Below are 13,178 nucleotides of genomic sequence, written 5' to 3' on the forward strand. Positions count from 1 at the left end.
CAGCATCTCTGGAGAAAAACGATGGGTGTCGAAACCCTTCTTCTGACGTGAAATATCACCCATCCAACACTCTGTGTCTATCTTTGGTTTATAGCAGCATCTGCAGTTCCTTCCTACGCATCTTAAGCTGGTATATTGTTTGGCACAGACATTGTAGGCTGTAGGGCCTGTTTCAGTGCTGTGTTCTATGTTTAAAGGATTGCTCTAAAGAATTGGGGCCGCAAAGAGGTTTCTTTGAAAGGACAGCTGGGAGTGGAATTGAGGTAGAAAGCATTGAGTGATGTAACAATGTTGTCAAACTGGTGGGTGAAGACCACAAGTGGCTTTAATTTGAGGTGTGTGTTGCTGAAGTACAGATACACCCGAGCCAGGTTTTCTTTCCTCTGAGGGTTCTGAATACTTGCGTTAGTTACGTCTGGAAAACGCTTACATTCTTTTCTTGTGGTTTTGCTATTGAACTTCTTTTTCAATTCTACATTTTGTCTTGGTTTCATTTTGGTATATTGTTTCAGTTGTGTATTTTAGTCTTACAGAACTTGACAATAACTTTGGATATGATTAAGAGCAACAAAGGGAAGAGATGTCCTTCATTTTACACATTGCCATGTAATGAACAACACATTGTTCTGTGGCTACAAGGATGTGCAGATGCTGGTTTACAAACAAAGGCACAATGTATCATTGAGTCGCAGAGTGATACAGCGTGGAAACGCCCTTTGCCCCAACTTGCCCACACCGGCCAACACGTCCCAGCTACTCTAGTCCCACCTGCCTGGATTTGGTCCATATCTCTCTAACTGGTCCTATCCAAGTAAGTCAACGACCATTCTTGTGCAGGCAGTGTTACTCGATTGAATCCTTAATTGTTAAATCTGGTTATCAGAGTGCCAAGTAAGTAAATAAGTCAAGTACCTCAGTGGGTCAGGCAGTATCTCTGAAGAACATGGATAGGCAACATTTTGGGTCAGCACCCTTCTTCAGACTGACTGTGATTGGGGGGGGGGGGGATGAATGAAAGGAGGAAGAGAGGAGAGGTGGGTCAAAGCATAGCAGGTAATATGTTGAGACAGATAATGGGGGTATTGATAGGCAGATGGTGGACAAAGGCTAGAGATGAAGAGACAAGGTGTGAAACAAAAGGATTGCAGAAATGCTCATTGTGAAGCTGGAGGACAGGATGTAGTTGGAAGGGGAGAAATAGATGTGAGTCCAGGTGGGGCACGGGGAATATTGTCAATATCCTGTCACCTATATTTCAAATTGCTGCGAATTATTAAAGTTCCAAATGGCATGTTGCATTTTTATGTTCTAAATTATCTGTGTCTGTTCTTGAACACGTACTGCACAAAAACCTAAAATATTTTTTTACTTTACTGGTGATAGTCACTTGCTGCTGATGATAAAAAAAACTGAGAGAAACACACCCGTGACAGTTTATTTTCCTGAGAAAATTCTGGTGTTAGCCCCCTTATTAATCTTTGTACAAATATTAATGCCCGTTTCATGTGGCTATCTCAGTGCCTGAATATTGGCACAACCCAGTATCATGTCTGAAGGACATGAAATTGGAGGAACAGCACCTCATATTTTGCTTGGGTAGCTTACAACCCAGTGGTATGAAAGTTGACTTCTCTAATTTCAAGTATCTTCCACCTAAGTATCTTCCACCTTCAGTGCCCTCCCCTACCCCCCCCCCCCCCCCCCCCCCTCCCCCCCTCCACCACTTTAGTCGTTTCACCAGTTACATAGTTTACCACATTGTGGATAAATGTGAGGTTATGTGGATAAATGTGAGGTTAAAACAGGAAGAGATTATTATCTAAATGGTGTCAAGTTGGGAAAAGGGGAAGTACAGCGGGATCTGGGGGTCCTTGTTCATCAGTCAATGAAAGTAAGCATGCAGGTACAGCAGGCAGTGAAGAAAGCGAATGGCATGTTGGCCTTTATAACAAGAGGAGTTGAGTATAGGATCAAAGAGATCCTTCTGCAGTTGCACAGGGCCTTAGTGAGACCACACATTCTTGCTATTGAGGGAGTGGGGCGTAGGTTTACAAGGTTAATTCCCAGGATGGCGGGACTGTCATATGCTGAGAGAATGGAGCGGCTGGGCTTGTATACTATGCAATTTAGAAGGATGAGAGGGAATCTTATTAAAACATATAAGATTATTAAGGGTTTGGACACGCTAGAGGTAGGGAACATGTTCCCGATGTTGGGGGAGTCCAGAACCAGGGGCCACAGTTTAAGAATAAGGAGTAAACCATTTAGAACAGAGACGAGGAAACACTTTTTCACCCAGAGAGTTGTGAGTCTGTGGAATTCTCTGCCTCATAGGGCAGTGGAGACCGGTTCTCTGGATACTTTCAAGAGAGAGCTAGATAGGGCTCTTAAAGGTAGCGGAGTCAGGGGGTATGGGGAGAAGGCCGAAACGGGGTACTGATTGTGGATGATCAGCCGTGATCACAGTGAATGGCGGTGCTGGCTCGAAGGGACGAATGGCCTACTCCTGCACCTATTTGCTACTGTCTATTGTATCCCTCGTGAGATCACTCCTTCCCTAGCCAACAATGGGTCTACCAGGGCACTACGCTGCCTGAGGTATTTTGGGGCAGGCCCAGGTTGATCCTATTTCTTTTCTTGCCTCCAGCTCTTCACTTCCCCCCCCCCCCCCCATTCACTTTTAGTCTGAAGAAGGGCCGCCCACCCATTTTCTCCAGAGATGCTGCCTGTCCGGCAGAGTCACCCCAGCACTTGGTATCTATCTTTGGTAGCTTTCTATGTATAAGTTACATACCAAATAATGTATTGGACCATCTGTGGACATTCAGCTGCGTTGAGCCTCAACAATTGATCCATATCCTATCTAGAGGACCTAGTCAAAGTCAAAAATGTTTCATTGTCATTTGTACCGGTTACAGAGCAATGACAATTTTACTAGCTGCAGCTTTACAGATCCATTAACGCATGTAAATATACTATAATCAATAATGCAATAAATTAATAATTAGTAATACTAGTTAAACAGACCATGATAGTGTTAAACCAAAATCTGTAGTGCAACCAAACTAAAGTCCATAGTAGATCATAGGTGCTGAGGTTATGGTTGGTGTTGGGCTGTGTTCGAGAGCCTAATGGTTGCTGGAAAGATTATGTTCTTGAACCTTTAGGCTATTGTTTTCATGCTCCTTTACGTTCCCGGTGCTAGTAGCATGATGGGAGCATGGCCAGGGTGTTGTGGGTCTTTAATGATAATAGCTGCCTTTGTGAGATCCTTTTGATGTTGGGGAGCTCAGTACCCATGTTGGAATGAGGGAAGTCCATCATTTTCCGAAGCCTCCCTGATTCCAGGGCGTTCGAGTTATCCAAACCAGGTCGTGTTGCATCTAGTCGATATGCTGTCCACCGTACATCTGTAGAAGTTCAATAGAGTAATTGGTGATGTACTGAATTTACTCAATCTTCGAAGGAGTTGATGAGCTTTCAATGTGGGTTGCATTAATATGCTGGCCTAAGGATACATTTCCAGAGGTATGCAGGACCGGAAACTTGAAGCTGTTCACTCTCTCCACCGCCAACCTGTTGATGACGATAGATTTGTTAATCCCCAGCTTTGCCCGACTGAAGTCAACAATCAGCTCCTTGCTCCTTGCTAACATTAAGAGCAAGAGTGTTGTCCTAGTACCATTCAATCAGATTATCAATCTCCCTCCTGTACTCGTGACTCATCGTTACCCATTATACATCCAACAACAGAGTGGTTCCATTTTCCAATCTAAAGATGATGTTGGAATGGTATCTGGCTATATTGTCATGGATATAGATAGTAGATCAAGGGACTGAGCACACAGCCTTTGAGGTGCTCCTTTGTTGATGGTTATTGAGGAGGAAGTATTGTCAATTCAAGCTGATTGTGGTCTGCTGTTGAAGAAGTTGAGGATCCAATTCCAGGGGTGGGGGGTGATCTGAGATGCAGTTCTCTGCATTTGATTATGTTTAAGATAGAGTTAAGTGCTGAGAATTGTCCCAGAGGACCAGTGCAGCATATGGTCATATGTTATAGGAACAGAATTAGGTAATTCGGCCCATCAAATCTACTCCGCCATTTAATTGTGGCTGATCTACATCTGAATCCCATTCTCCTGGCTTCTCCCCATAACCTCTGATACCCATACTTTTCAAGAATCTATCAATCTCTGACTTAAAAAATCCATTGACTTGGCCTCCACCGCCATCTGTGGCAATGAATTCAACAGATTCACCACCCTCTGGCTAAAGAAATTCCTCCTCATCTCCTTTCTAAAACTATGTCCTTCTATTCTGAGGATATGACCTCTGGTCCTAGACTCTCCCATTAGTGGAAACATCCTTTCCACATCCACTCTATCTAGACCTTCCACTATTCGGTAAATTTCAATGTGGTCCCCGCCTCACCCTTCTAAACTCCACCGAGTACAGGCCCAATGCCGTCGTCATATGTTAACCCAAGCATTCCTAAAAAATCAACAATACAATTGTAGGTAAAATACACGTGAAAATGTCTTGTCCTGCATCATTGGGATGCAACCAGAGGGATTGCTTCCCATCACCTTTCTCTGAGCAGCAGAACCATTCTTTTTAATGATGTTCTTTTTAAGTACATACACTCCCTGACTACAGGTGCTGTCTGTACGGAGTTTTCATGTTTTCTCCATGACTGCATGGGTTTTCCCCGGGTGCTCGTGTTTCTTCCCACACTCCAAAGACGTACAGGGTTTGTAGGTTAATTAGCTTCGGTAAAAATTGTAAATTGTCCTTAATAATAATAATGGATGGGATTTATATAGCGCCTTTCTAATACTCAAGGCGCTTTACATCGCATTATTCATTCACTCCTCAGTCACACTCGGTGGTGGTAAGCTACTTCTGTAGCCACAACTGCCCTGGGGCAGACTGATGGAAGCGTGGCTGCCAATCTGCGCCTACGGCCCCTCCGACCACCACCAATCACTCACACACATTCACACACAGTGTGTCGGATAGTGCTAGTGTACTGGTCGGTGCGGACTCAGTGGGCTGAAGGGCCTATTTCCTCTCTGTATCTCCAAACTAAACTAAATAAACTAAACTAGAGTTTCTTCCTGCAGTACTGATTTCAAGGTTGGGAACAGCATCTATCATGTCTGTTGCTGAACATCAAGCTTTATTAGAAGAATTCCCAATCATGAGTTTATTGCAAATTGTAATTTTATGCAGAAAATTAGTTACATTTAATTTGTGCACATGTAGTTTTCCCAGTGCCAGTATAGGAATGGGGTCCATTTAATGGAAGTTGGTGAAACCTAGGCTAAAAGCTGCGGTCATTTAAATGTTTGAAACGCAAAGTTATTATTTACAGATGGACAGGTTTGCAACTTAAAACATTCTCATCCACACACATGCTTCTCATTCTGAAGGCTTATTAAAAACAGAAGCAAGACCTGTAGCAGAAGACATGTAGTTGTTATTATGCCGTTTTCAAATGCTTAGTTGTCAATTAAAGGATGTCTATCAACAATACCCAGGACACCCTTTATCTGTGACAAAGAGCCATAGACGTGCAGCATTGGGAGAGATTAGACTGGTAATCTCTCTCAAACTATGAGGTGGTTTTATCAAAGTACATCTGCTTTATTTCTAGAATAACAATATCTGACTTGCATGAACACCGTCTGTATAAAAGGGTTTAATTTTCAGCCATAAATTCGTGAAAGCAGGATAGATACATGTTCCTTTTAGCACTACCTCATTCCTGCTTATGTAAGAGTCGCTGAACCCTGAGGCTGAAGAATGTCTTTGTTCATGATATGATTAAGGTTAATGCTTGACACACAACTAATAGTTTCCATCTATGCCAAGTTATATGACTTCGAAAAGTTTCCAAGAAATGGCTGTTGATTTTTTTGTTGGTAGTTACAGTTCATATGTTTACAGGAAAACAACATGCCTCCTTAGCCAATGCCTAGGTTTTGAGAAATTGTCGCTGGTAGAGAGAGCTATGCAGGTGCCAGATTCTACAGTGACAGGAACACCTGCCAGGCTGCTCCAGATAACTCAGCAGCTTTAAGGCATTTTCCCAGGCTCCCAGTTGAATGGTCACTAATAGCCGTGGGAGAGGGCTTCCATTGTCACGTAGTGTACCACATTCTCCACTTGGCAGTGTTATGTAGCTGAAGTCTGCTTGGCTGTGATTGCAATTCCTTTTTTAAAAAAATTTAAAAAGTACTGTAGAAATATGTAGCCATGGTTTTTGCTTTTCATCTTGAACAATTCTTCAGTTCAATAAGGGGGAGAAAAAAACACAACAATCTAATTTTAAGATGGTAATTTTAAAATGCAAGCTACTGCAGTATCTCCTAAAATGGTGTAACTTGATTACAGACAGCATATCAGATAAGTTCGCTGCTGGAAAAAAGGATGAAGGTAGCTGCCAAAAATGACTCAAAGTAATTGCACTTCATTCTGCAGTTGGTAAAGTTATTTTGAAAGTTTACATGACTTAAATGCTGAGACTTTCTTGACCATTTCCCACATTCAAACAGAGACATGCAACTATGCTATCTCCTGGGAAATAAAGACATACACTGAAAATATTATTTTCAAATCCCAGTGTGGTCAGCATTCAAGATCTATTGGTTAGAGCTATTCTTCATAATTATGTTCAGAAGCATATCGCTTGTGTGCTTTCCTGGCCTATTAGTGTAACAAATAGTCCTAACAGTTTACAGAGTCATACTTACCATTGAAGGTTTATAGTTTATTTCCTTCAATTGGAAACAGCTTTTCATATTACATATAGTGTTGAGGTTGTTACCATGACTACCTTCAAAGGCGATCTGCAATATTAATAAATAATAAAAAGTCAAATATTTTTCCTGAAACTACCATTGCTTGTGCGTTTAGTTTAGTTTAGAGCTACAACATGGAAACAGGCCCTTCGGCCCGCACCGACCACCGATCGCCCCGTACACCAGGGACAATTTACAATTTTACCAAAGTCAATTAGCCGACAAACTTGCTTTTCTTTGGAGTGTGGGAGGAAACCCCCGCGGTCGCAGGGAGAACGTGCAAACTCCATCCAGACAGCACCTGTAGTCAGGATCGAACCTGGTCCGCTGGCGCTGTAAGGCAGCAACTGTACCGCTGCGCCCCCGTGCCGCACTGTGTCGTGTTCCTGTTTCGATTTTTTTAAAATGTTGTGATTATTACCTTGCATTTTAATTTTATAAAAATGCATTTTGTAATGGTTGAATTGGGTTTACGGAGATCCGTGTGGTAATTGATTTATAATACGTCTGGACAAAAGGTATGGATTACCTATTGAGAAAAATGTTTCATCGGTTCTACAGATTCAAACCGAAATGAGTGATTGGTGAAAGCTTTTTAAATTCTTCTCTCAGAACCCGTTTGAAGAATTTGAGGTTCGAAGAATCCCTAGGGGCACCACCTCCTTAAAGCTCCAAGTTTCTCACATGAATGAGTCTCTCAGGGGAGCAGCTAATAAAATCAGCTACAATAGCTCAACTTCTCCCTTACAGCAGACCAACTTGACAACGAGGCTAGACTTTAATTCTGTTTACTTCTCTCAGTGGGATCAGTGTTGACTGCCATTATACCCTCGAGACTGGAGAAGTTATTAAAGACTCTGGCCGAGAAACTCGGACAAGTAACCATATTTTATATTACAGCGCAATGCGTGTGAATTTTTTATTTTTTTTCCAGCGGAATCTGATTGTGATTATTTTAGTTCCAATCATGCCAATCTACGGACACTTACGGGTGAGATTCATCCTTCCACATCTTATCTGAACTGCATTAGGGATTTGTTAAATGATATTTGCCATTGCCCAATTTTTCATCCAAGATTAACTCCAGTTCAGTTTATTGTCACGTGTACCGAGGTACAGTGAAAAGCTTCTGCTGCGTGCTATCCAGTCAGCGGAATAAAACAATACATGATTACAATCGATCCATTTACATGATAAGGGAATAACGTTTAGTGCAAGCTAAATCCAGCAATGTCCGATCAAGGAGAGTCCGAAGGTCACCAAAGAGGTAGATAGTAGTTCAGCACTGCTCTCTGGTTGTGGTAGGATGGTTCAGTTTCCTGATAACAGCTGGGACAATTGCTCCTTGTTTGCTTTTTAAAATATGCCATTCCTTTTTTCTCTCTCACCTAGTTTTATCTTTTATGGCAAGTTTTTAAATATTATATTTTTCAATGGTTCAGTGGTGTTTTTGTTGTCTCATGTGCAAAGTGCAAACGCACGGTGAAACTCCTTTCTTACAGACAGTCCAGTAGAGTATTGCACTCGTGTATTTTCAAGTATTTGATTCACTTTATCTTGTGTAGGAAGGAACGGCAGATGCTGGTTTACACCGAAGATACACACAAAATGCTGGAGTAACTCAGCGGGTCAGGCAGCATCACTGGAGAAAAGGAATAGGCGACGTTTTAGGTGGAGACCCCTCTTCAGTCTGGACCCCCAATCTAAAGTAGGGTCTTGACCCGAAACGTCACCTATTTCTTTTCTCCAGAGATGCTGCCTGACCCGTTGAGTTACTCCAGCATTTTGTGTGTATCCATTTTGTCTTGATTTCCTTATGAGACGTAAATGCTTTCCATTGATTTTTGTTTGAGTTACCCATTTTAGTATGGGCAAACAATTTCATTAACCAAAATCCCAGTGTCCATCTTGGCTAAGATTTCACCTTTGGTCCTGTTTTCAAGGACTTAAGATACATTGTAAAGTATTAGATTTTCAAGTAATGGAATAATTCTGTACCCTTTCGAAAGAGTGCTTTGTATCAGTATCACATACTCAAACACGTTGGGCTAGAATTCATGGGAAAGGATGAGAGGCCACACTGGCTGCTGACATATGAATAGGGTTTGAACTTACCTGGGGCAACCCAGCCAACCACAACAAGCAGAGGGGAGCTGGCCAGATCCTGTGCAGTGCGGCTCTGGGTAACATAAGAGTCTTCCCTGTAATGGGATTATCTAGTGGGGCGAGAGGCAGGGCAAGCCCCACCTACTAGTGTGAGAGGTTTCAGCTGACTAAGATGTGTCTCCTAATTTAGCTGGAACTGCCAAAATAGTTGTGCACTATTTCTGAATGCTTCAGACATTCAAAAATTAGAAGTAATCTAAACTTTTACCATTTGAAATAAAACTTGTTTTGGCCTCTTTAGAACAAAGCTGTTCATAGCTATCCCTCCCCAGTGTTGAAACTCTCCCAATAGGATCTTCATGTCATAGAGTGATACAGCGTGGAAACAGGCCCTTCGGCCCAACTTGCCTATGCCAAACTATAATCCCCATCAACCACCAGTTGCACCTGCTCGCATTTGGCCCACATCCCTCTAAACCTTTCCTTGTACTTGTCCAGATGTGTTTTAAATGTTATTATAGTCCCTGCCTCAACTACCTCCACTGGGAACCTGTTCCATATACTTGCCACCATCTGAGTGAAAAAGTTGCCCCTCAGGTTCTATTAAACCTTTTCCCTCTGAACTTGAATCTATGTCCTCTGGTTTTTGATTCCTCTGCTCTGGGTAAAATACTCTGTGCATCAACCTTATTTATTCCCCTCATGATCTTAAACACCTCCATAAGGTTACCCCTCATCTTCCTGCGCTCCTGAAGAACCCGTCTGAAGAAGGGATCCCAACCCAAAACACCACCTATTCTTTTCCTCCAGAGATGCTGCCTGACTCTGCTGAGTTACTCCAGCACTTTGTGTCGTCGGTATAAATCAGCAGCTGCCGTTCCTTCCTACACATAATCTAGCCAACTAAGCAATGTTGTGGACAATTCTACACCAAGAGAAGCAGGTAATCCAGGAACATATGTGTGATGATTTGTTCAAATTAAAATATATTTTCTACATTCCACTCATCTGCAAATTTATTTGTAGGTCAAAATTTCCGGCTTGCTGCTTATTTCATGAAAAGACACGCCAACTTAAGATGTATAACAAAACAGCAATTTTGTGGTATGTATACATTTGGAAATGGTTAAATCTTTGTTTGAACCAGAAAATACTGATTACATTTGTTTCTTTAAGTCATTGAATAGATTGAAAACACCAGTGGAAGTCTCTGCCTCAGAGGGCGGTGGAGGCAGGTTATCTGGGTGCTTTCAAGAGAGAGCTAGATAGGGCTCTTAAAAATAGCGGAGTCAGGGGATATGGGGAGAAGGCAGGAACGGGGTACTGATTGGGGATGATCAGCCATGATCACATCGCTGGCTCGAAGGGCTGAATGGCCTACTCCTGCACCTATTGTCTATTGTCAGTTTTATATAAAAAATATAGTTTTTGTTCACCATGCTTAAACATTGTTTTGCTGAATATATTTAAAGATGTTAGACACAAAATGGTGGAGTAACTCAGCAGGTCAGGCAGCATCTCAGGAGAGAAGGAATGGATGACGTTTCGGGTCGGGACCCTTCTTCTTTCCATCAATATATCTCTGCTACATTGACGACTGCATCGGGGCTACCTCCTGCACCCATGCCGAACTCAACTCACTTTAAAAGGAAGATATTATTATGGGGAACAAAGAAATGGCAAACGTGTTGAACAGGTACTTTGGTTCTGTCTTCACCAAGGAAGGCACAAACAATCTCCCAGATGTACTAGGGGACAGAGGGCCTAGGGTGACAGAGGAACTGAAGGAAATTCACATTAGTAAGGAAATGGTGTTGGGTGGACTAATGGAACTGAAGGCTGATAAATCCCCAAGGACCTGATGGTCTGCATCCCAGGGTACTCTAGGAGGTGGCTCTAGGAATTGTGGACACATTAGGCGATAATTTTCCAAAGTTCTATAGATTCTGGATCAGTTCTGTGGATTGGAGGGTAGCTAATGTTATCCCACTTTTTTAAGAAAGGCGAGAGAGAGAAAACAGAGAATTATAGACCAGTTAGCCTGACATCGGTGGTGGGGAAGATGCTGGAGTCAATTATAAAAGATGAAATAGCAGCACATTTGGATAGCAGTAACAGGATTGGTCCGAGTCAGTATGGATTTACGAAGGGGAAATCATGCTTGACAAATCTTCTGGAATTTTTTGAGGATGTAACTAGGAAAATGGACAAGGGAGAGCCAGTGGATGTAGTGTACCTGGACTTTCAGAAAGCCTTTGATAAGGTCCCACATAGAAGATTAGTGGGCAAAACTAGAGCACATGGTATTGGGGGTAGAGTGCTGACATGGATAGAAAATTGGTTGGCAGGACAGGAAACAAAGAGTAGGGATTAACGGGTCCCTTTCAGAATGGCAGGCAGTGACTATTGGGGTACCGCAAGGCTCGGTACTAGGACCGTAGCTATTTACAATATACATTAATGATTTAGATGCAGGAATTAAAAGTAACATTAGCAAATTTGCAGATGTCACAAAGCTGAGTGGCAGTGTGAACTTGTGAAGAGGATTCTATGAGGATGCAGGGTGAGTTGGACAGGTTGGGTGGGTGGGCAGATGCATGGCAGATGCAGTATAATGTGGATAAATGTGAGGTTATCCACTTTGGAGGCAAGAATGGGAAGGCAGATTATTTTCTGAATGCTGTCAGATTAGGAAAAGGGGAAGTACTATGAGACCTGGGTGTCCTAGTACATAATTCACTGAAAGTAAGCATACAGGTACAGCAGGCAGTGAAGAAAGCTAATGGCATGTTGGACTTCATATGGAGAGGAATTGAGTATAGGAGCAAAGAGATCCTTCTGCAGTTGTACAGGGCCCTAGTGAGACCACACCTGCAGTATTGTGTGCAGTTTTGGTTTCCTAATTTGAGGAAGAACATTCTTGCTATTGAGGGAGTACAGAGTAGGTTTACAAGGTTAATTCTCGGGATGGCGGGACTGTCATATGATGAAAGAATGGAACGACTGGGCTTGTATTCACTGGAATTTAGAAGGAATGAGAGGGGAATCTTATAGAAACACATAAAATTATTAAGTGATTGGATGCGCTAGATGCAGGAAACACGTTCCCGATGTTGGGGGAGTCCAGAACCAGGGGCCACAGTTTAAGAATAAGGAGTAGGCCATTTAGAGCTGAGATGTGGAAAAACCTTTTCATGCAGAGAGTTGTGAATTTGTGGAATTCTCTGCCTCAGAAGGCAGTGGAGGCCGGTTCACTGGATGCATTCAAAATAGAGGTCTTAGGGCTAGCTGAATCAAGGGGTAAGGGGAGAAGGCAAGAACGGGGTACTGATTGTGGATGTTCAGCCATGATCACATTGAATGGTGGTGCTGGCTCGAAGGGCCGAATGGCCTACTCTTACACCTGTTGACTATGTATCTATGACCCGAGGTGTCACCGATTATTTTTCTCCAGAGATGCTGCCTGACCCAATGAGTTACTCAAGCATTTTAATTAAGTTTAGTTTACTTTAGAGATACAGTGCAGAAACAGGCCCTTCGGCCCACTGAGCAGGCGATCAACCAGCAATCCCTGCACACTAACACTATCCTACACACACAATACAATTTATTTGTCACTTGAACCTCATAGAGGCTCAAATGAAATGTTGTTTCTGCAGTCATACACACATGACACACAAGGGACAGTTTACAATTATACCAAGCCAATTAACCTACAAACCTGTACGTCTTTGGAGCGTGTGAGGAAACCAGATATCCCGGAGAAAACCCATGCAGGTCAGGGAGAAAATGTACAAACTTCATACAAACAAGCACCCGTAGTCAGAATCGAACCAGAGTTCCTGGCGCTGTAAGGCAGCAACTCTACCACAGCGCGACTGTGCCTATGTTAAGTATAAACTGGCATCTGCAGTTCCTTACAACATATTTAACAATGTATTTTGTGTACTATTTATATTTTTCACATATATATATATATACATGTGCGTGTGTGTGTTTGGCACAGTGGATGGAAAAGGAATAACTAATTCAAGAGAAGAGTGGTATCTGAGGGAATAGATGGGTTAACTGTTGAATAAAGGGCACTTGGGCCATATCACTGGCAGGCAATATCAAAACGTGGTTCCATATGGGAACACAAAATGGTATTCACACTGGGCCAAGAACTAGTTGGTAGCTATCAAACCACACACTATAATATAAATTGGAAGAATGCCTTTGAATGACTGCATAAAACGATTGCGGGAAGGTGCAGGTCAGATTTGGGTG

The 13,178-nt window shown here is 42.5% G+C and overlaps 1 protein-coding gene across 8 annotated transcripts in view; it reads left to right on the forward strand.

Annotated features, from left to right (window-relative positions):
• The window catches only part of LOC116976398 (SLX4 interacting protein), a 97,378-nt gene that overhangs the window by 47,233 nt on the left and 36,967 nt on the right, over window positions 1-13,178 (forward strand). For all 8 annotated transcript variants that reach the window (XM_033026258.1, XM_033026252.1, XM_033026256.1 and 5 more), the window contains one exon: window positions 9,936-10,013. In XM_033026258.1, the coding sequence (XP_032882149.1) occupies window positions 9,936-10,013 (78 nt within the window). The remainder of the gene's footprint in view (window positions 1-9,935; window positions 10,014-13,178) is intronic.

This window comes from Amblyraja radiata, chromosome 8 (assembly GCF_010909765.2).
Source record: "Amblyraja radiata isolate CabotCenter1 chromosome 8, sAmbRad1.1.pri, whole genome shotgun sequence".
Classification (NCBI taxonomy): domain Eukaryota; kingdom Metazoa; phylum Chordata; class Chondrichthyes; order Rajiformes; family Rajidae; genus Amblyraja; species Amblyraja radiata.